The 24,865-nt window shown below is 47.2% G+C and overlaps 1 protein-coding gene across 1 annotated transcript in view; it reads right to left on the bottom strand.

The window, feature by feature from the left end:
- LOC144108704 (uncharacterized) overlaps positions 1-24,865 on the bottom strand; it is a 227,223-nt gene that overhangs the window by 33,721 nt on the left and 168,637 nt on the right. Inside the window, exon 8 of the mRNA XM_077641876.1 lies at positions 5,274-5,409. Within this exon, the coding sequence (XP_077498002.1) occupies positions 5,274-5,409 (136 nt within the window). The remainder of the gene's footprint in view (positions 1-5,273; positions 5,410-24,865) is intronic.

Consider the following 24,865-nt stretch of genomic DNA (forward strand, 5'->3'; position numbering starts at 1 on the left):
TTCACTATTTTCCCGCTCAATATTGCCTGTTTTGAGTAGGCTACATTACAAGTCAGTTGCATAAACCGGCTCGTTCAACCATTGTTACAGCAAACGCTATATCGCAGTGCTTCTTCGATATACAAGCAGTGGTTGTCAAAGTATTCCCTGCCGTGAACGAAAACTTTCAGCTGATTTACAGGCTGATTTCTTTTTGCGCTTTGTAGCTAAAAATTCTTGAATCCGAAGTTGCGACCTTGCTCAACAATCTGTGCTGCGTTTGTTGTAATTGAATGGCACACTTTCGACTTCCTTTCCACCGCACACGCATCGTTGTTAGCCTCCCGGTATAGATCTCACAAGTGAGCACTAGCGGACAAAAGCTGGTATGAAGTTATTTTTCAGTTCTGTAAGAAAGTTACAGAGTCACAGAGTCACTAGCAGATGCCCGGAATTTATTCCTCACAAGCTAATTTCCACTTCATGATGTTGATATCCCAGGTGAACCTCACCTGACGACATTTAACCGTCCTCTATGTACTTACCGCCGGATTTTTTGCTTTAATAAGATTTTAATATCTGATTTGATTTTGCTCTTAACATATTTATGGTTATGTGGCTAAGTAGGTATGGCGTTCGGCTGCTGACCTGAAGGACGCGGGTTCTATCTTGACCGCGGCGGTCGCATTTCGATGGAGGTGAAAGGCATGCCAATGTACTGTGCGATGGCCGTGCACATTAAAGAAGTATAGCTGGTAGAAATAACCCAGAGGCCCTCACTAAGGCATCTCTGCTAGCCTGAGCAGGGGGTGAAACTTTCTATACCACCAAGAGGCGACGACTTTCGGACGTTCATAGAGAATGGTGTACAAGTTTTCTCTATAACCGCAGACGACCGAAACACACGGACGCGGGGGGTGTTCGCATTGCATCTGATTCACTAGCGGACAGGTGCAAAATCGGGCCAGCTAGCGGAGATGGGCAGATGCAACGTTGTCCGCCTGCTCTGCGCCCGGCCGCGCCGCGATTCTGTGCTTTCTCGCCTGATGTTCTATTTGTCAGGGCTTTCGCTTTAGCGTAGGGGTCAAGTAGTCGGTCGCCACTATAATCCACTTGCTTCTTCTTGTGCCGACAAGAAGTGGCTGAGGAGATCTATGCCAATCTAGTGGCTTGGTCCAGGGTGTCCTCCGTCGCTCACAGTCTGGCATGTTTTCACTTACTTTGCGGTGTCGGCGCATATTCGTGGTAGTAATATATGTATTGTATTCGGAGTAGGATACGGGTAAATGCAAGGCGCCCACCTCGGGTTCATCCTGTCAGTCCTGCAGACTTTCTTCTCAAAGGCTTTTTATGAATTACGGAAAACAGGCAGCCGGATTAGGCGTGAAGTTCTTCACAACGATGCCATTTTACTCAAAGAGGACAACCCAAATTTGAATGCGCCAGCAGGCGAATTCGTAATTAACGTTACCGATATGATCGAAGTTTCACTCCAGTAATACCATCCATGTACGCGATCAGATGTAGACATGAATTCGAGTGTTGCTGCTGGTCGAAGGTGCTCCTGCAGCTAAACGCCAGGAAAGTGTCATCATTGCTTCTTTCCGAGGTGCGTCGACTAGAGTTCGTGACAGGCAGTCAGTGTAGAAGTGTTTGCGTCCAGACTTTTACTGTACATCGACGTCCAACTCTTGGAGTGGGGAGCTCGAGCGAGCGAGTGAGGTATTCGGCAGGCTTTACTGCGAAAACATTTCTTGGGTCATGAGTGGCGTCACTGGAAGCGGTGGACAGGAAGCTGTGGCCGCTGCGGAGAGGGAGCTGTGCTCACTGGAAGATGTGGCCGGAAATTCTGAGCAGAGCGCGTCCGCACGAACTGAATAAAAGTGCAGTCCTACCGCCATCATGCGTAAACCACTGAACCCCCAACGTCGCAATGTACGTCGCTTGTCCAGCAGATGGCGCGCGCGTGGGAGTGTAGGCGAGATGACGTAGGCGAGATGCGGACGCTTATGAGGGAGGAAGGACGCGCAGTAAGAGAAATTGTTTCGTAGTATTGCTCCAAAGCGGACTTAAGTGCTCGCCTGGAACTTTTTTCAAGTTCACCAGCGAACATAGTGCGTCATGGCCGCTGAGAACCTTGAGTAGCCTTCCGAACATGCAGGAGCGAAATTTAGATTCAGTCCAAGGGCTGCTGAGGCCCTTTCTTTCTTCCTGTCATCTTACAGTGAGGGGGGGGGGGGGAATCCGACTGTGCGGCCTGCCCGTGGCCCCCCCTGCCACCGGATACGGGCCGGTGTAGTTTCGGCTACTAGGCTTTGTTCCGGTGCAACGCCAGCGGTGGGGATGGGTTGTCCGGGGCCCATCCTCTTGGGAGCTGCAGCGACTCCCACGGCTGTGAGGGCCAGCCGAATCGTGAGGTCCGTTGTCTGTGCAGAGGCAGGCCTGGAGGCAGACCAGGTTGGACCCACGAAATCCGGTAGAAAGGAATGTCAAAAGTCAAAAACCTCCGCTCACGGGAACGTGCACGGCTACTAATGCTCGGTTTCTGGCTACGAAGAGGTCAGGTCCGCACGGTAGCGTGCCGACGCACGGTTTCTGGCTACATAGAGGTCAGGTCCGCGCGGGGGTTCCGACAGCCCGAGCTCCTCGGAATCGATGTCCTCGGGGAAGTAGTCTCATTGCAGATCGCTTATGATGGGTGGCATATTGCGGACGCCGAGGCTGACCCGGTCTTGGGGACCACTGGGGACGCCGAGGTAGAGGGTGTGCAGTAGGACCAGTGCGAAAACCGTCGATGTGTGGAGTACCGGTGGAGTAGGCCCGGCTTATCTCACCCTATGCCCGATTCTTGGTTCGTGGCCCGGGCGCCCGGCCTTGAATACTCCCTCCTCAGTAGGTGTGGAGCAAGCAAGGGGAGGAAATAAGTGCATGGTGGTTGGAAGGTAGCACAGGTGTGTCCCCCAGGGTTACCGGGTTATGGTGCCGAGGGCCAAGCGCCGATAGGCTGACGACCTGGGCCTCTGTTGGCCGGACCACACCACACACACTTCCGGAGTCTGAAAAACCGCGAAACACAGTCGACGGCTAGTAACCGGCCGGTCCGATCCAACCTTTAAAATCGTGGAGGAGCAGGTGGCTGCGGACCCCAAGTTAGGAATTTTTTTTTCTTTCTTTCGTGTCTTCGACGGTCGGAGCCAGTGGGTGGTCGTGCATCCCGTGGGGGAGCCGCACCATTGGAAGAGCTCGATGCCCTACCAGTCCTGGCCAGGCGGGCCAGAAATGGAGTCGATGTCAAACGAAGGATCAGAGCAAAATCTCGCTGTCCCCAATCCCACCCCAATTCCCATAACCCTTTCCCAATTCCAATTTCCCATACCCTACATCCCACCCCCTCCGCTACGTCCTAGGGGAGATCAGGGGAGTCTCCCCGGGCCCGTTCCCCCGGCGATGGTTCGCTTGTAGCATTCCCCCCCCCCCTTTCTTTTATTTTTCCACCTACGGGTGGCAAAACGATGGATTGCCTTCGGGCCTTTTCATTTATTTTACGATTGGGTCAAGCCTGTTATACGTCAGTGGTGCAGGCAGGAGCTTATTGGTTCACATTCTTTTTATGGCAGCTCCACCATACTATATATATATATATATATATATATATATATATATATATATATATATATATATATATATATATATATATATATATATATATATATATATGTCATTTTACAGTGAGCAGCACCGCTCCTAGGCACAAGCTGATTTGGTCAGAGTGGATCTCGATATCAGCTTCTTAGTCGATGTGCCCTAGACCTGGCGGAGTTTGAAATCCTTGAATTAGGGCGTTCAGCTTCGAAACAGATCGTATGATTTTTGTCATGTGTCTGAGGACCTCTGCAATGCGCTAGACATTATTTGCAATTGCTAAGTACATAGGTGCAGAGCACGAAAAATAAATATTTCGATGGCTCTTTTATCGGCCGGCCGCGCGAATGGCTCGACTGCGGCTGTTTTCTTTTATCTGGCGTTCCGTGCTCGCTAAAAACACGGTTCCGAGCAACAGCCCCTTATGGGTGATGCAGCATTTTCATGCTTCAGAGTGAACGCAAAATACTGAATTGCGTCGTGTACCCCATTAACCCCCTTTTGGTGTTCACGGGTTTTTTCCTGTGCAGTTTCCTCGACGTACACGCTGACGATCTCATTCAACACTGCTTCACGTCTGAAGCAGGAACATGGCTCCTGACTACCGGATTATGTTGGCGAACATTGTGAACGTTTCTTAAATCATGCCATTTTGGCAAGGAAGTTCCATGATTCTCGCGCGAAGTTACTGCTGGCGCATTCAGAGCAAAAGGAAAGACTTTATGGGAGCCGCATGGGGTCATCTATACTGTTGAAAGTTGCGAGATGGCGAATCGGGTCCAACTTTCAGCAGCGTCTTCGAGAGAGAGTCCGTAGAATTAAGGTGGCCCCCGGAGCTGTGGCCGTACCAGCAGTGATGACTGAACGGCACACTTAGTCTTCTGAGAAAAGGAAAATTGACGGCAAAACACCTCCACTATATGTCACGAGATAGAAAAGGCAGTGCGCAGCAGGGAGGCAGGTCAAGGCGTTCAACGTAAACTATTAATTGGGTGGTCTAGAGGTCAAGAACAGAAAGATCACAGAACAATGGTAGCACGAAAACCGCTCAGCTGGTGACCAAGAACAACCACCTCCGTGTTTGGGATGGTGCATGATCTAAGCTCTTGTACGTGTTTTCTTTGTATGGCGTCTTTCGTTCGGCTTAGTTCTCTCGGATGAGTTTAAAACATCGAAGAACTTTCAGGTTCAGGACAGCGCGAGGAAAACAACCGCGACTTCCTCGAATAATTTAAAACTAACGAATGGCTACAATCTTTCCATGGAAATCTGGTCGCCTCAAGCGTTACGAACAAATTAACAAGGCAACGCAGGGTGCCTTCGAGCATGAACAAACATTACAGAGCTTCGTGCCAATACGAATCTCGGTTCGCTTTTATTCGTATGATTAAGAACTGTCGTTTTTCATGCTTTATATAATACTCTACTGAGCTTAATTTTGCACACCACTATTTCTAGCTGTGGCTATTTCAATCATGTCCGCAGAGAGCCTATCAAACCAGTTTCCTTCGGTTACATGCTTCAAGACTACATATCCGCAGCCGCAGCGAAGCGCCTTCGAAGCGCCTTTGCAGGCGCGTAGTTTTTATACGATTGCTCCAACCTGATAAGGACGGCAGAGACTGCGATGACACATCAAAAGCAGAGCTCACCAGGCTGTGCGTGTAGCTGAGACTCTTTATCGGGCTGTTCACAATCGTGGGCGGAAGGATGCGGCAGTCCGGCCACTGCTTGTCCTCTTCGAACAGGTGGCCATACAACACCACGATGTCAGGAGCGAACACACCACTGCAAGAGATGAGTTCCGTCTCGTCATTCGAGAAACACCACGGCGCACAAAACACTGCGCTTGAAATCACGAGTGCCAGCTATTACGAGAGCGTTAAGTGACTACACAGCAATTACAAACGTCCTCATTAGGAGTATTAGGGCTGGCTGTGTTTCATGCTTGGCTATACTGCCGTTGCATTTGGTTGCGTACTTTTTATTTATGAATGAACTCACAATGCTCAAAGAATTGTGGGAGGGGGACGATATACAATATGGAATACGTAGGTCATGAGATCGGTGCCCCCCCCCCCCCCTCCCCCAGCCAACGATAAAGAAAACAGCACAAGAAGCACCAGAAAACAGCCAGAATATTTAGACATGGAGCATTAAACAATTACGAAAGCATCATTTTGTGTGACAAACAACACCGCTCAGCATTGTGTCCAAATATCTAATGCTCTTTGAAAATAGACGTTCTAAAGAATGGACCTTACTCCTGGCGGGAGGACGCCCCAGAGGCGGTCGCCGAATTATGTCGGCGGTTTGGTTTGTTCGGCCAGTTTAGATGTTCATCAGTCGGCAGATTTGGTGCTGAGACTTTGCTGCCATTTCGAGCGCTAAATATATTGTTTTATCATGCTTTTTTCTCTGCATGTTGTTAACATTTTTTTTTCACCACAGCGCTACATGAAATTTTTATTTTGGACACGAGCAAGCACTGGACCAACGACCCAGCTTTTATACCATTAGTTAGACATTTTCAGTGACACGCACTTTAGTGCATCGAACCGGCACCTGCACAAGGGATAGGTTTTAATAAAGAGAGATACATCTGCCGCATTGAGTGCTGCGTTAATCAGCACTCGTCCTGGTGCCAGCTGCAGACGCTTTTAACCACCTGTTTTGCTCACTGAAGCCCGGGCATTGCTGACAGGCCACACCACATTTGTGATGACAGGCAAATTAAAATTGTTTCAAGGATACTGCGATTGCGTTGCTAAGGCGCTGAGGAGAAATTAAAAGGTGACCACTATGTTGGGTAGAGCGTTCTAACCACAAATTCCTATTTTTTTTTTTTGTAGCGATAGCTATATTACGATAGCATTTCGAGCCTTCAGCGTGGCGGCGCCGCCACCCTATGCCTGCGCCGCCACGCTGTCACGTGAATGATCACGTGGTGCGGAACAGCTGCCGGTGGCGCGGCGCCGTGGCTGATCACGTGGGTCATCACGTGGTCGGTCACGTGACCATCCACGTGGTGCGGAGCAGCTGCTGCTGCTGGCGGCGCGGCGCACCGGCGACACCGAGCTGCCACAGTTGTGCGGGATCGTCGTGTCAAGTGGGACGAAAATGAAGAGGGAACGCCCAGCGTAACGGAGCGGCGAAAGACTGACTTTGCAGTTCAACAGAGCAAGTTCCACTCGGCCTGCTGTAGCCATCGCGTCACTCCAGGTTTAGCCAGAGCTAAACCATCGCCAATTTTATTTCTGCCGTGAGACAGAGGAGGTGTAAAAAAACTGTCTGATACAGCTTGACAAAAGCCGCAGTCTCCTTTGGCTTGCCAGTGGCTTTACAACAAGATAAAATAAGATAATTGAGCACAGTGATAAGAGATAAAGAATAATGCGAAATTAAATTTCATCATTGCACAAGTGCAACATTCTTGGGAAAATTTTTGAATATTGAAAATTTTTAAATACTTGTAGAGAGTTTCCTTCACTCGCGTCGAGCAGTTAAGACTGCCATAGAAGACCAATAGGTAATGCTTTTGACTCCAGCTAAAATATTAATAGCAAAAAAAATCAAGACTGCCGACAGGATATCTGCGGATACATTGATTGCTATTGCGAAAATTTTTCTATGACGCCTAATGTAAATTGCACTTCGGTTGGCAGGATTCATAGGCTAGTGAAGGGCAGTGGCAACCGACCAGTAATTGTATTTCTCCGGAATTATAATTTAAAGCAAGAAGTGCTGAATAACTGTCATAAGCTAAAAGGTGGAAAAATATCGGTGCATAACGACTATTCTAGAGATACGCTCAGGAAGCGAAAACTTCTTTGGGAAAGCGCTAAGGAAGAAAGACTGCTGAAACAACCAGTCTTTAGTCAATGATAAACTGAAGATCGGAAAAAATATCTTCATATGGGATGACAATAAAAAAGGGAAGAGTTAAGCTGGCCAGAACTGAAAACGACTCGCCTAATCAATTAAGTGTCATCCCGGAAGTCAAAGACCTATGCCTGCTGAATTTAAATGCGCGAAGCATCGTGAACAAAAGCGAAAAACTGGAACCTATTTGCTTAGAATATAACCCACATATAGTGGTAATAACAGAAACTTGGTTACATGAGGATATTGATGATGACAGTTTTCGTAGCACGGTACGCGTATTTCTCCGTGATCGCGAGCCAAGAGGGGGCGGAGTGGCCGTTCTAGTAAAAAAAATTTGTCTGCAATTCTTTTACAACACATTGCCAATAATGAGAATGTCACCTTAAATGTCAATTTTTTTTGGGCGGAGTATTTTGTTATTTGCTGTATATAGAGCACCCGATTCTCACCCCAATTTATGAATAATTTGTGTGAACATATGGATACACTTACGACAGAATAATATTGACAAGGGATTTCAACTTGCCTGGCACTATTTGGAACGAACCACCCCTTGACAGTAGGCACAACAGTCATTCTAAGTATATGTTTGACATAATGCTTGCTAAAAACATAATACAAGTAGTCAACGAGCCTACTCGTATTAAAGACTTTTCTACTTCTGTACTGGATCTAGTCTTTGTTAGCCGTTCAATTGAAAATTTTGAAGTGACTGTTGAGCCTGGCATATCTGATCACAAAATGGTGTGTTTTCCATGTCTTTTCAATGCTTCACGCGACTTTCAGTCCGTACAACCTGAAACTCTGAAAGATTTTTCACGCGCAAGCGACGAGAGTGTGCTGGACTATCTTGATCTTCGACTAAGTGATTTTCATGGGTCTGACGTCACTGTACTATGGCATCAGTTTAAGGATGTATGCAGTCATTGTCTCGACAATTTTATTCCAAACAAAATCGGGAAGCGTACACAACCAACACCTTGGATTACGCGATGTATCTTACAAACCAAAAGGAAACTGAAACGTTTGAAACGGAGCGGCGCCTGCCAGCGCATCATTGATCGTACACTGGCCGCCCTTACTCAACCTTTGAGCAGAGCCAAGCGGCAGAAATTTCAGGTTACTTTGCCTAACTTTATAAAAAATAAGCCTGATAAATTTTGGAGCCATTTATCCAAAACGAGAACGCCTGTGGATCAAATACTGCATGGGGGTGCTATCATTCATGACAAGCAAGTAATCGCGAATCATTTTAATGAATATTTCAAGAATGTTTTTTCTATCCCAATCAGACATGCTCAAAGCGATGTCCTCCACCAACAAAACGACGATGAGTGTGACTTGGTGTCTTTGCCTGGTGTCTGTGCAATGCTTCTGAACTTAAAACTACGTTCGTCTGCAGGACCAGATAACATCCCCAATTTATTCCTGCACCGTTACGCTGAAATGTTATCAAAGTTCTTAGTCGTTATTTTCCGAGAGTCCATTTCGTCGGCAAACCTTCCTTCTGACTGGCGACCGGCTCGTATAATCCCTGTGCTCAAAAAAGCCAACTCCACCCTCCTCCAGAATTATCGCAAACATTTCATTGCTATCATCATGTTGTAAAATGTTAGAAAACACATCATTGCCAACTACGTAACTGAATTTCTAAATAACAAAGGTTTTCTAACTCCACTGCAGCATGGTTTTAGGAAAGGTTGCTCAACTGTAAATCAATTAACTTCAGTTGTGCACAGCTTCCCAGAAATCCTCGATAGATCAGGCCAAGTAGATGTGATTTTTTTAGATTTTACGAAAGCGTTTGATCTTGTTTGACATAACAAACTAATTCGTTAACTCAAATTCACTGGTATACCTCATTTCTTATTTAAATGGATTACTGCATACCTCACTGACAGAACACAATTTGTTTTTGCTGGTGGTCACTCCTCGCGCTCCCTCCCGATAACATCCGGAGTCCCTCAGGGAAGCGTCCTTGTCACTTTATTATTTATGTATATAAACGTTATTGTTAACGTTATCACAGAACCAGTTCAAATTAGGCTGTTTGCGGACGACTGCTTATTATTCATAGAAATTAAAACTCCGGAGAACTAAGTAGTGCTTAACTCTAACCTCAACAGCATTAACGATTGGTGTTACAGACACGAGATGAAACTAAATGCCGGAAAAACAGTTTTCACGAGAATAACTAACAAAAAACACAGTCTATCTTACCAGTACCGCCTATCATCACGGTGCCTATCAGAAGTAGCGCAGTACAAGTACCTTGGTGTAACAATAACTAATACTTTAGGTTGAAATGCTAACATTTCTAACATTTGTGCATCATCGTTCTGTAAACTGTGTTTTCTTAGATATAAATTAAAACGAGCCCCTTCCGCAACTAAGCTTTCAGCTTATACATCAATAATTAGACCAAAATTAGAATATGCCTTTACAGTGGGGGATTCTTGCACTAAAACTAATATCCATTCATTAGAAATGATTCAGCGGAAAGCAGTTCGTTTTATTTTTTCTAAATTCCGCACTACCGATTCCCTTACAACTTTAATGAAAGCTAATGGCACACAGACACTGGAAACTCGAAGAAAGCTTTTGCGACTAAAATTTCACTTTTTGTTGAAAAATAACAAGTTATCAATGAGCCCGGACCCTTACTTAAAACCACTAGTGACGCGATTAACCAGACATCGTCACGCCCAGTCCTTAACACCTTATCGTGCCAGAACAAACCTGTACGAATATTCCTATATTCCCCGAACAATACCTGAGTGGAACAAGCTTCCTTTGAGTGGACTAATAAGCACTGAGAGCGTGCCAATTTTTTATAAAGACTTTTGAATGTTCTATGTCCAGTTATATGGGAAAAAATTGTGTTCCATTTACCTATTTTTTGTTCGAATCATGCATGTGTTGTCTTTGGTTTGTTTATCTTTTAATTTGTGTGCTAAATGTTACCATGCCTTGTATCTTGTTGTATTGCCCCTCCTGCCCGGGCCTACCAAGGCTGGCAGTATTGAACAAATAAATAAATAAACAAATAAATAGAATAAATAAATCTTGCAATATACGAAGAAATTACGCTCACAAACCAGTTCTCGTTCCAAAATGCTTTTATCAATAATTTTTGGGTATGAAAAACAATTATAATATACTAATCTCACACACTGTGTATATTGAGCAAAGGACAAAAAAAATAGAAAAAAATTCATTTCAACGTACAGGGTGTTTCAAACAATATTGTGCACAATTTTTAAAAATACGCTTTTTGTGTTATAACATTGCTTTCCGTCGACTTAGCTTTGCAGCTGAGTAGTACACCACAATGTACTAATATTTGCTAACTAACATTACTCTTAATGTTGTATAGTTAACTTTGTAACTATTACTGTTAGCCTCCATAGTTTATTAAGGAGAGTGTAGCCGACCGTAATTAATATCTTTATCAGTTTTTATACTTTCGAAAATGCGGTTACCCTCGAAGTTGTGGCTCAACGAATTTTGGCTACATCGCGCAAGAACACATGTGCTTTAAAGAACCTGCATGGAAAGAAACATCTCCAGTGCACGTAAGACGTCGAAATAGCCCAAAATTTCTGAGGCGCCACAGCGCCGAGGGTAACGAAGTTTTCGAAATTAGAAAAGTGATCTCGATAATAATAGCGGTGAAGTATGCGCCTTTGATAATTAAGAAGGTTAACAGAAATATTCCGAAGGTTAACTATTCATTAGCAGATAACCATCTTGCTAGTTAGCACATCTTAGCTGTATTCTGATGTACTACAACGCTGAAAACGCTATGCCGAAAAAAACACTCTTCTGACTCAAAAAGCCTGTCTTTTAAAAACTGTATAAAGTCTAAGCTTAAACGCCCTTTATATGGTGCACAATTATCGTTTGTATGAACGACACAGATCAGAATTATTGTATCCATTACGTATTTAAGAAGCAAGGAATACAAGATTGGAGACGTCTACCGGAATCTATTGCGGGGGCCACACTCCAGGTGTACGCATGCCTTGTCGTGTAACTCAATTCTTGGGCATGTATATTATCAATACTAGGCATACAATTTATATTTCTATATTTTTCAAGTTGAAACCTGACACTCAAGCTTTATTCATCCAAGTAATGTATTCCTCCCATTCCACTTTGCAGAAAAAGATCGCCACTTGGTGTGCTGCAGGGGACATCGTGAACGGGACGAAGGATCTGTTTCTGCAAAACACATACGCTGAAGGAAGCTAGCGTGGCTATGCCCCACACTAAGTGGAGATGTTTAGATAGGGGTAAAAGAGGGTGTCATTAATGAAAATTTTACTGATCATGGAAGAACATATCTGAGCAGACTTACGATCTCTTTTATTTGAGCCAGTTTCGATCGCTCCTAGACATTTCAATTCTTGAACAATATCTATGCATCGAAAATTTTGATTATTATTCACGGAGGAAGCCGTATGGTTGTTTTCAGGATTGACTGTAACAGCTTGCGCTTTCTTGTCATTTACAAGGATACTTTTGGAACCAGACGATCTTTGTAGCGCAGTCGTATATAGTGTCCCAATGTAGCGTCCACAAGGATATATATTTAATTCATATTAAAAGGAGGCTAGTATCATCGGCATAGACAATAAATTTTTCTGTTGAGTTACAGTTCACGTAAAGAGGCAGTTGGTTAGAGATATTGTTTTGCAAAAGTTATCGATCTCTTCAGCCCGGCTCGGTTGGCGTGAGCCTGTAAATTTAGTCGAAGGACAGCTGAGATTGGGTTCTGAATAAAATAGCTGAGCTCTCTTCCCAGGCGATGCTACTCAATATAGGGCCAACCTGTTTCCTACGACGACTCAGCTCTGGCGGTTTCCTGAGAGTGGTGAGCCGTGGTCCCAACCAACACATTATCAGTTTCACCGATAATAAGCTGAAAAGACTTTTGTCAGTTGTCGCTCGTCAGCCGGAGAGTTGGCTGCCTGGACACGGTCTTAGGCCTGTCCAGTGGTGCGGTAGGCAATGCTCTCTCCCTGGGCGGCTAACGCTCGGAGAGTTAGTGTCCTCCTATAACCGAGTGGGGTGCTGGCATTGGAGATGAAGGCCCTAGGTGTAACGCTCGGAGAAGTTACGCGCTCCTGTAGTCCGAGGAATAGGAATCGACGCTAATGGTCCTGGAAAGGGCCGGTGGTGACCCTTTCCCGGGACACGAAGCAAGAGAGTTTTCACGCTACGGAAGCTTAGGGATAGGCTGTTGCTGCTAAGTCCCCGCTTACTAAAGTCACCAGAGGGAGGGGCGTTGTCACCCGAGCGCGCGGACCACTGGGTGTCACTTCTTGGCACTGTCCTTGTTTCCCTTCCGGGAAACCAGGGCCATCTCCGGGATACGCTGAGGCCTGCGGGTGTCTCAGTAGGCTAAGAAGAGAATGAGAACAACGCGAAAGCAGAACTGGCGCTTGCGTCCTTTTAGAGTCTGTGAGCAGTAGCGCTGCGAGATAGGGGTGCAAGATGAATAATAATAATAATAATAATTGGTTTTTGGGGAAAGGAAATGGCGCAGTATCTGTCTCACCTATCGTTGGACACCTGAACCGCGCCTTAAGGGAAGGGATAAAGGAGAGAGTGAAAGAAGAAAGGAAGAAGAGGTGCCGTAGTGGAGGGCTCCGGAATAATTTCGACCACCTGGGGATCCTTAACGTGCACTGACATCGCACAGCACACGGGCGCCTTAGCGTTTTTCCTCCATAAAAACGCAGCCTCCGCGGTCGGGTTCCAACCCGCAAGATGAAGCCCACACTCGCGCTTCTGGTACGTAGGCACTAGGTCCTGATTTAACACACCAGGGACGGTGTTGAAACCAAGACGCTTAAGAAAAGTAGGCATAATCGGGTTTTCGCTCGGAGCGCGTCATGAAGAGACCCCCGAAGCAGAGGGCGCTTCGGCGTCTGGCAGGTGCGCGCAATACGGAAGCGCAACACGGGAAGTCGCGACTCCTCCCATCCGATGCTCGTGGGTTGGACACGCGCACTACCAACGGGGTGGCAATAGTTGACCAGTCCGCCACGCGCGATGAGATGGTTTCGAGCCGAAGGGTGACTGAATCTAAACTGGTACAAGAGCAGTCTCCGGTGTGGGGAGGGGCACCATTATAGCGATGAGATTTCAGAAGTGGTCTGGCCATGGTCTACTCCGCATATGGCTAGGAGAAACTCTTTGGGAGATCAAAAACTTCCTGGAGCGAGGCGGAACGCAACATCACTCCCGGGTGCATTTCACAAAAAACCCGGTTACCCTTCCCATGTCCGAGTTTCGGATGACGTCCGCGAGGGTAACTCTTGAGCCTAAAGGGGCTTGACGCTAAAGGCAAGGAAGAGAGATCTGGGTGAGAAGGTCCCACACTGGGCCAGGCCTTTAATCTATGAGGACAAGTTTCCTAGGGGGGGGGGGGGGGTTGCGTGCCAGATAATGGGCCTGCGTGCCAAATAATAGGCAGCGCGTGTGCAGGTAATATCACCCTGTGGTATTCTCTGGACACGCACTGTATAAAGGCATAAAGTGCTAAGCGGCTGTAGAGCGGCGGTCATACCAAGTGACTTAGGGTTCGGCCTCCGGGTGCGCCATGTGCGCGGTGCCTGCCGTGCTGTTCTCGAGTTCAATGGTGGAGTGCGGCCTGAACCCTATGCGGGGCCCTAGGCCCGGGCTCCTGCATACCTTGGACCGTTGATGGTGACTGTCATGTCTGGCCATGGTTTCTCGGTTCGGACGTGACTCGGGACGTTCTTGTCAGATCGGTGCGGATGGTCTTTCAGGGGCTGCGAGTCCTTGAAGGAGGGCCCTTCACCCTGTCAGGCGAGCAACGCGTTTTTATGTGTGCCCAGATGTGTTCGGCCTAACTTAGATGCTACAATCTTTGCTCCGCTGAAAAAAGGAAGCCAGTAGTGGAGACTCAAGGAGAGAGATATCATAATAGGACTTCAGGTGGTAGCCATCAACAATCTTACGTCCACAGCGGCAAAGAACACTTGAGAGGGTTAGCGGTTCAACCATACAGTTCACAGAAGATGTCTGCTGTATCAGGCGATAGTGGCCGTGGTACTTCGTAAAAAGCTTGTTTCACGAGCCCGTTGCTCAAGGCCATCTGAGTCGAAGGTCCCTAGCCACACGTGAGCGCGGGGAAAACCGTGTCGCCAGGGTCACCGCTGTCACTACGGGCTTTCTAGTGACACTGCTATTCTGAAGTCAACGAACAGGTCAGTCGGTGACATTCTCCTGCGCGCTTTGCAGCGTCTTAACCTGAGGTGCATTCAGATATATCATGAGGGTGGGACAGGATGATGTCGAGGGTACACGAAGGATCTCAACCATACAAGCGAAATAATGGGGAGAACCCGGTGGCTGCGTGAAGAGCGGTATTATACGCCGACACGGTGGCTTCGCGGTTATGGTGCTCGATCGGCTGCTGAGCCGAAAGACGCGGATTCGATCCCGGCCCCGGCAGTCGATTTTCGATGGAGGCGAAATGCTAGAGGCCTGTGTGGTTTGCGATGTTAGTACACGTTAAAGAACCCCAGGTGGCCGGAATCATCCGGAGCATCCCTCGGCGGCGCCTTTCATAAGGTGAGTTGCTTTGGGACGTTAAATCCTTAAAACAGTTAAAGCATAAATGCCAAATAGTGTAATATCGTTCCACTTTAAATGATCGGAGGTGGCCTACACGAATAGAAAATCAACAAGTGTGCGACTGAAGCGTTCTATGAGCGTGAACTTGAAGTTGTAAGCGGTGGTGTATATGGTCCGGTAGATTGTTTGTCATTGTAGTTAGGAGCGTCGCAATAAGTTCAGACAAGTAGGCTTTGCCCCTATCGATGAGAAGCTCACGGGAGTTGCCATGGAACAAAATGAATTTGGGGAGAAAAAGCACGCCACAGCTTTCCTTTTTTTTTTGGGGGGGGGGGGGGGCGGAAGTTCTGCGGAATTGCTGTGGCCGGAATGTCTGCATAGCGACTGAGGTGTTGACGGCCTCGTCTACCCAGTGCTTTCCAGCAGGTGTGTACAAAGAGGCCTATATAGATCGAAGGCGATGAGGCCGAATTGACCGGAGGGGATGGAGTGACACAGGTGGATGTCGTTGAGGAGGCTTGTGATGCTGGCATTAGACGCACGAGTGTACATACCTATTGACCAAGGTGTACCAGCCACACCAGTAGAAGTATAATCGCGAATGTTGATGCGTCTTCACACCCGCATAAACACACTGGATGTCATTGTGGTAAGAAGCGCAGATAGCAATGCGAAAGTGGCCACGTGTGAAGAGTAAACACTTACGGTCGTCATGCACGTAATTGCCCCGGTAGAGCTGATGATCGCGAAGAGCGAAATGCTGTCCGTAAGGACGAAGGCTATGAAGGGCTGACGAGGGTGGCGAAATGGAGAGGGGATCGATGAGTCCGAGTAGCCACGGGCCTTTCACGTTGTTCTGAAGGCATGTCGATCCTCGACAGACAGAGAAAACAAAACGGACACGGGACATCAGACGGCACCGGCGAGCGGCACAAAGCGTCTGCGTTTGACTGCTTACGCCGAGACCGGAAACTACGCGGAGTCATATTAGAGTGACCCGTGGGCAAGACGGGCGAAGCAAGGGGTCTTCCAACAAAAATGGCCAGCAAAATGTAACATTGAATGGGCCCCTGTACAAGCAGGCACGAAATTTCTGAAGCGCGTAGGCGATGCTCAAACATTCCTTTCAGTGAGAGAATAATTGGTCACTGCCTTGGTTAAAATCTGGCTTGCGAAAGCCATGGCGTATTCTATTCCAGGTTTGCGTTGAACCGGGACAGCACCGAGGCCAGCGTGACTGCAGTTTGATTGGACTTCGGCTGGCGCGGCCGGGCCAAAATGGCGCTACACGGGAGGTTGAGTGAGTATGGTGCGTAATGCTGTAAATGCTGTAACACGAGCTTGCGATCCGGCAGGCAGGACGTTGGTGCCGCCAAGGAGTTGCGTTAAACAGGCAGTGATGGCTGCAAAATTGCGAATGAAACGCCGAAAATATGGACAGAGGCCATCATATATGCTTGATAGAAGTCGGTTAGGGGAACGCAATAGCACCTCTCAGTCCATCTGACTCAGGAGGCATATGTATCAGCAGCGCGAACACAAAAAGGAAGAAGAAGGAGAAGATAGCACAGAGCGCTGAACGCGTGACCAGATCCACTCCTTCTGCAATACATCGAACCGCTTCCGCCGCTGGGGCTAGGAGAGAAACTTGCCTGACCATGGTCAACAATTCCGACGCTGTCCTCCTCGGTTCCACAGCGAACTTGGGGCCGTGTCCTAGAAAACGCTGGACCTCCTCTGGGATGCTCCTGACACCTCCCACGAGATGGACGGGATTTCCGGTATTTTTCTTCTCCCGGGCCTGCGTGCTCTCGTGCCTTCACTTTCACGTCGTCGAAAGTGAGGAATACACACACAGTCCGACACCAGTCTGTCTAGCTTGCTTCCTTGTCCGGCCTCAATAATGTCGACATGTTCCAGTAGACAAATGTTTACACAACGACTTGATTGTCAAACATATGATGCTCCGCAAGAAAGCGGCATCTCCTGAACTACATGACTGTCGCATGTCAGAATTTCATCTCTGTGCCGCGGCTTACACCGGGCTGTTTTTGAAGTATCATGGATGAGCATTTTCCACAGCCTACATAATTAGTTGGGCGTGCTACATTCTATGCTTACTTGCATTAGACCGCTCAGCCTTCACCATGCAAGTAACTTGCCAGTGGCCAGACCACAAATCGAGAAATGAAATAATTTGGCTCCTTGAAGACAGTCAAGCGAGGCAGTCGGCCTTTGCTTGGGAGAGGGTAGACGCCCGTTGAAGCGATGTATTTCAGGCGGCGATAATATATATGTATACCCATAAACTAACCGACCAGTCTGATTTTTACTAAGACGCGTGAAGGCCCGGTGAAGCCTAGGCGCCCCTGGATAGCCAAGTTACACATCTGCACAGCGTGTCGTCGGATTGCACAACAGTAATGCGATGCTATTTGCGTGAGACACGATGGGGAGGTTGGCGTAATGGCGCTTGCGTGCCAGTGTAGATGTGGTGAGCAACAGTTGAGGTGCAGCTGATAGAGGTTTCCTGGACGTCAAAAGATGCGCAGAATTGCCGTCGCTGGGTCAATTGATGAGGAGAAAGGGTGTCGTTCACGGCGGTAGCGAAAACTGCCGCGGAAGCGGTGAAGCGCTCAACGTACGAGGCCGGCCCAGGGAGTTCAGCGGTAAACTGGAGGACCGAGTCGGAACTGGAGGCATGTTATCCGGACGAATGGGTTGGGCGTTTCCAGCTCATTGAATACGGCGTAAAGAGAGCAGGAAAAAAGAAAGGCTGCTGATTGCGAGTTCGGCGCGACCGCTTCTTACAGTAAGAATGCGAAAAGGCAGAGGAAGACATCTTCAGAAACGAAGTGATAATCTGGTGTGGAGAGGACGGTAGACTCCGAAAAGAAGGCACAGGAGACAGGAACAATGACAGAAGACGGAAACGTTTGGCTTCACTAAGGATGTTAGCTTTGGTTATAGGCGCGAAAAAAGACACAACAAAAGGCAGAAACACGTGCCGAAGCGCCACTCACAACTGGTTTATTCGAAGGATTTATTCGAATAAATCAGTTTTGAGTGGCGCTTCGTCCCGTCTTTCTTCCTTGTGTTGTGTCTTTTCTCGCCCCTGTAACCAAAGATGAACAGTTGCCAACTTGCCCAGCAAGACGTTCTTTTAAGAATATTAGCATTTACTAATGCATCGCAGAACGGCAAAAAGTCTAGTTCCTCCGGGGCGCTATCAATTACGACGAGACGGACAGATAAGAAGTGCTGCCCTAAAATAGCATGGGGATGTAAAGTGCACCGTACACTAAACTTGCTGACGTAGAGGACGCTTTGGATTGCCACTGGGGCCGTACAGGTACCGACCAGCTCGATGTGCTGCGCAGCTGCAGTGTGAAGTGAATCAGAGAGGGCGAAAGCTCTGTGAAGCAAACGGAAAAGTGTAGTATCAGTAACGGACACGGCAGCTTCACTATCGACAAAAGCACACTGTGGCGACATTTTCAACGTAAGGCTCGATAAACAGATAAGACGATGTCACACCGGATACGCTAAGCAACGGCGTGAAGTGGGCGAGCTGTGAGCAAGCGAGAACTAGCAGCCAGATTACGACTTTTGGAGAGGTGGCCGAAGGTGATGGGACGGCGATAAAGCTTAGGCGGCAAGCCTGGCCGTATAGAAGTGCGTGCGAGATATCCAAGAAGGTGGTGCACGCCGTTGAAATAGAAATGCACGCGGGATGGGTCGTGGGACGAAAAACTTGCAGATGACGGTACCCGCGCCAATGCTTCATGCAGCATAGGACAGGGGATCAGGCAACGAAGCTTGTGGAGAGAAGACAGTTTCGATGTAAATGATCGGAGCAGTTAACAGGGCCTCTTAGAGAGTTGGAGGGCGAGCGGGGGAAGTACTTCTGGAATCTGCTCCCGAATAACGTGGCAAAAGCTCGGGTGAGCGTTGGAAGGAAAACTCAGGAACGCTGGGGAGGAGATATGTAGTGACCACTGTGAAGCAGCCTTTTTTCTCGGGAAGTCCTTTAGATGCACGAGAACGCCGAGTGGTCGGTAACACCGAACAAGCCTGCAACAGTTTGTTCGGGGCGCCCAGTTGCCGTCGAAGCCTGTAATTCTGACACAGCATGGCGACGTCAGCAACAGTGCGGCGTTGTTTGGCCAGTCACATCTGGAAAAAACTTTCATTCATCTCGTTCAAGATGTGTCTAATTTTGTCCCTTTCGGCCATCGAGGTGTTGACGCGGCGGCCAAGATCTAAAACAACCTGATGTAACTTGAGTTTCCCCGGTCTGCTCTGCCCGTTCGCGCAAACGGTGCCAGGAACGAAGCTTGCCAGCGGCAGGGCGACCGACGACATGCGTAAACCATGCTTTGAAGGTGATCCTAGTGGAGACGTCGGCCTCGTAGTTGGCGTACTAGAGTTTCGCAACTTGCATGAAGTAAACGATGACAATGTTCATTTTCAGCGCATAGTGAAACTTATTATGCGACAGCGTATACAGTTGGTCTGGTCGAAAATCTGTCGCCGTCGTAGCAGTGTAGTTGTGCGCACCACTCATCAGGAATATTCGGGGATGCGTAACAATCCACGCACATCGAATGAGTAAAAAACCAGGGTCACGACGGGGAAGCATCTACTCCGCCACGACGGCTCGACGTTTGAACTTGAATAAATGCGCGTCTAGTGAATGCAAGGGTTTCTTAGAAACATATCTTCGAGATGCTTACTGAGTCGTGCATGAGTAATTATGAGCATGTAAATTACAGATGTCGGAATTGCCTTGCGTTTCCGGTAAATTTCCTCCGTGCTAGGCGCGCAGTCGTAGCTCCATCGTTAGGTGCCCGCTGAAACCCCCCTTCGCCATGAACGGCACTGCCCCGGCAGATCGCGCGCTCGAAGACGACCTTCCTCTGTCGGAGTAGTGTGGTTCGCTTCTGAACAGGTGCGATGGAACCGCAGGCGTCTACGAGTGCTAGTATGGAACAGCGTTTGTGCTGTATTCAGAGGCCTCCTAGAGACTCCGAGCGCTTTGTCCAACGGGAAAGGCGATCCATGGTGTACCGTGGGCTCCCTGGCAGCGCTGCAACACGCTGTTGCGTTCCACTCTTAAAGGCGAAGCTTAAGCGTCCTCCAAATTTTTGCGGGCTGAAGCGCTCGTGGGACGAGAGCTAGTGCTCAATGTCTTGCTCGTCGGTACAGCTCAAGACTGGCGGGTCTCATTTACCTAGCATTCGCTGCAACAACAGGCGAGGCCGGGGACGCGGGACCCAGGGTCGTGATTTGAGGCCCGTCATGGAAGTCGGAAGCCGGCGGCTGCGGCATTCCACAAGTATTGTACAATCCCGTAACCTTCACTGAGTGTAAGGCTATTTTATGCCCTGTCGTATTCGTCTGAAATCGTAGCGATGGCTGCGTTTCTTGGTCGGGCCGTGCTCGTAGTCTGTCGGGGAGGCACCGACGCTTATCTTCTTCGTATGCCGCGATGTGTTCGGCCTAACATTGCCGCTAGCTTAGAAATATCATTAAGGGATATATATTAAGAAGCACAGGCCGGATTGTACTGCCAAGTGGACCGCCAGAAATAAGTTTTAGTTCAGAATCCATCCCTACATGTATTACGAGCGGATATCAAAGATTAAGCAGGAAAACATTATCTACACAAATCCGAAATTGGAGATACCTTTATTAATCATTTTGTTAGCAATTACCCTACTTCACCAGAGAACTATCATGATGTACATATAATCGTCTACCACATTCAATTTTTCTTTTCCCTACCACTGCAGAGGAAATCGTTAATGTCATAGGCCGTTTACAGCTAACAAACCGTGGGCTCGATTTCCTAAATCGAACTGACATCAAACTAATTGCTGATAATATTTGCGATTCACTCTCCCATATTGTTAATGTAATATTATACCTGCCATATTTCCTGAAGAATTGAAACGAGGAAAAATAATCCCTGTCTTTAAGAAAAGAGATCTTTCCCGTCTAACCAATTACCGACCCATCTGCATTCTTTCCTTTTTCGGCAACGTTAACGAAAAACTCATTGAGGTGCGATTGACTAAATATCTTAATAAATTAAATATCACTTCTTCGAGACAGTTTGGCTTTCCCCCAGCATTCTTAACGGATCTAGTTCTCATTACATTAACTGACCAGCAAAACGCTTCCATAGACAAGAGCAAGTTTGCTGTTTCTGTTTTTTGTGATTTGTCAAAGGCCTTTGACACGATAAATCACGCAGTTTTATTTCTTAAGTTAGAAGAAATCGGTATCTCTGTCCTCCTTTGTTACTAATTAAAATTTATTTATGTAATAGACCTCAGATTGTTTGTGTATCTGATATTTATTTTGAAGTTAAGGTTTCTAACATGGTCGAGCCACAAGGATCAATCCTCACCTGGTTTTGTTTTTTAATATATATTAACAGTTTACCCAAATCCCTTATTTCTTCCCAGTGTATACTATACGCCAATTATACCATGATATATAACTCCGATAGTAGCATAACTGTGCTTACGTCCAAACTTAACAAAGATTTAGCTAATATATACTATTGGTGTTCTAAACATAAGTTAAAAATAAACGCTGATAAAACTAAGTTTGTATTCTTCAGATCTCCTCAACGACAAACTACTTACGTTTCCCCCCCTTTGCCTAGGCCCGCACGTCATTCCAGTCAGCGAATCATCATTGTTTTTAGGAGTAGAATTAGATCGCCATCTCAAATTTCATCCCCATATTTCTGGCATTAAATCGAAAATAGCATATGGCTTAAGAATTCTTATCAGAACTCGCCCTTACTTTAATCAGTCTGTACTTTTAACCCTGTATAACTCATTCATACATCCCCATCTCTCTTACTGTATAACATGCTGGGGTAAAACCTACAATACCCATTTGACATCGTTACAAGCAGTTCAAAATCAAGCAGTCCGAATACTAACATACAGCCCCTTCGATTCTAATGCCCAATCTGTACTCAATTCACCGCGAATTCTCTCCGTACCTCAACTTGTCCAACTTAACCTTGGTATCTCCAAATACAAAGTAATTAATGAACATATTTCATTTCCATCTATCCCAAAGCGAGAGCTCACCAACACCAGCACCACTAGATTTTCGACTAACAGGAACCTAATTCTGCCTCAAGTACGCACCAATTATGTAACGGCACTTTTGTTTCATCAACTTGTTATTACTACTGCTATGTTTGCATTTATATTATAATTTTGATTAACAATATAGGAGGTCCCAGTACAGTCGCTGACTACGGGACCTCCTTCTGTATACATTTATCCAGGCTGTATTTCCTTCTTGTATAAATAAACATGATTCTGATTCTGAACCCTTTTTTCGTGCCCATCACAGACGGGGCAGGCGCATGGTTTTTCTGACAAAGTGAACGAAGAACGGTACAGCCTCCCATTGCTTTCCAACGTTTTAACAAGAGGACTTGTCTTCGTCTCGGCGAAGCATTTATCATTGGCGGGGTGTAAAAAGGGCGTTCATTCCGAAGAGGAAGGCCCAGTTAAGAGGAGGAGGACGTGAAGTGGGAGCGAGGTTTGGAGGGGGGAGCACGTATGTTGTCTAGGCATGATGGCTGCTATAGTTGACCGGTTGCCCTGCAAACCTGTGAACAGAAATAAGCTAGCTAAACAGAAAGGAGCCCGGGAGTGTGGAGCGTGTCGACATAGCGAGCATGGGCTTTCACTGTGTGTCCAACAGCAACAGGTGGCTTGATATGACTGGCAGCTTTGACATGAAAAACTGAAGGAATTATTCCGCATGGCCGATCGATATACTGGGGTACCAAAGAAATGGGGTACGAAAGAAATATGAGCTGTTTTGGAGAAAGCACGAAAAGAAGGATGGAGTAAGGAGTGTGGAAGCAAAGGTTTCTGAGGAATGTAGGAGGAGATGCAGGGGCATAATGTAAAAGTAGACCGATAAATTAAACAAAGAAAAAATTGGCTGTGGTTTAGCTGTGGTTTGAACCAGGAGTGACGCGATAGCTACAGCTGGCCTACTGAAACTTGCTGAGTTGAATTGCAAAGTCAGTCTTTCGCCGCTCCGTTTCGCTGCGCTTTCCTTCCTTATCTTCGTCCCACTTGCGCACAGCTGTGGCAGCTCGGTTGCGACGGCGCACGCGCCGCTGGCAGCTGCTCTGCACCACCTGACCAACCACGTGACAGGGTGCCGGCGCAGACACAGGGTGGCGGCGCCGCCATCGCCATGGCGCCGCCACGCTGAAGGCTCGGAATACTACCATAATGTAGCTATCGCTACAAATAGAAGGAAAAGGTGACACAAAAGGAATTGACGGGGGAAGGACTTGTTGGGCAAAGGTCGAACATGAAAGAAACGATAAAGCAGGGACTTAAAGTACTGTAAAAACCGGGATTTGTCCCCCTCTGAGCATGTGCAGCACCATCCTAAAAAGCTACGGCAGCGCCGGAATTTATCTGAGCGATTCAAACTTTCCTCTATGTTGATTCCTGCTGGTTGTAAGGTTTTAAACATGTGGATTAGGAATGCCATCCTGAGCAGATTTGAAACGTGATTGAGGAATCAATAATTTAAGTTCCTTGAAGTTGTGTATTATTTTTGAAGTTGTGGCCATGTTGACTAAAATGTCCCCACACTGCCTTCTATGCGTTCTTCGCTATGCCAGCTCCATGGCCATTTAGTGTGTCGCTTACTGATTGCACAGTTTTTCATATTGTTTCTGGCAAGAGGAGCGTTGGAGCATGTAGAAAATATACGAGGCTCAGTTAAAGCTAGCTTTTATATCGAAGATGAATTCGCTTGCCTTGCTTCTAACAGTTCTGTCGCTATTAGCAGACACTGCTGTTAGAAGCACGATCTTGAACATGGCCAGAGGAAAAAAAAAGCCCGCCACCACCTGGAAGACGTTGAAGTAACGAGTGTTAGCTGTATGGTTTACGAGACGAAGAAAGCGAAGAACGCTCGAGAAACGGAATGTAATAGCCTTTGAAACGGGGTGGATTGCTACCATGCTCGGCTACGCGTGCACGCACGCCGCCTAGCGGAGCGATCGCCGCATAGCGCCATCTATCAGGAAAATTATGATGCACGTGTACACGGTGTCGAGTTACGCCCCCTTAAGATGCGTCTCAAACGAAATTTGCTTCGTTTGGGGGTCAAGGTGGGCCTAGAATGCGCTTGCGGTGCGATATGGTAACACTTCAGTTTGTAATTGCATGTATAGAATGTGTACGTATTATTTAAAAGCGGTTTTAATTCTATACCACAACCGACAGGGTTTTATTTGCCTATCAAATTCGGTGCACAACTGTCCCCGGATGGACAGTTGTTGTCGGAGTAGATATATAGCGGAAGGAATGCATACATTTACAGCGGTCCCGTAGCGGGAGTTTTCCTGCCCGTTAGAAGACATTTTTTTGGTGAGAGGGGGAAATGGATGGGAGCACACAACCAATTTTAATGGTCGCCATCTTGGATTAGAGACACCGAAACTATGCCCGGATTTAGTCCCCTGACGTCATACTCACATAGTTCAACCCACAGAGTTCCTTACTATTAACTAGAGGGAAAGCTGGCGCCCCGCCTAAGGGAGTTTGCATGGAGCTTCGTCGAGACCACCAGTACCACCATGGGCGCTCTAAGTATCATGGGGCGGAGAGCTACCGACTGCAGCACTACAACTTTTGGCCAGAAAATAACGAAAAGAGAAACATTGTTCAATAAT

The sequence above is a fragment of the Amblyomma americanum genome, chromosome 10 (genome assembly GCF_052857255.1).
Source record: "Amblyomma americanum isolate KBUSLIRL-KWMA chromosome 10, ASM5285725v1, whole genome shotgun sequence".
NCBI classification, from domain to species: Eukaryota; Metazoa; Arthropoda; class Arachnida; order Ixodida; family Ixodidae; genus Amblyomma; species Amblyomma americanum.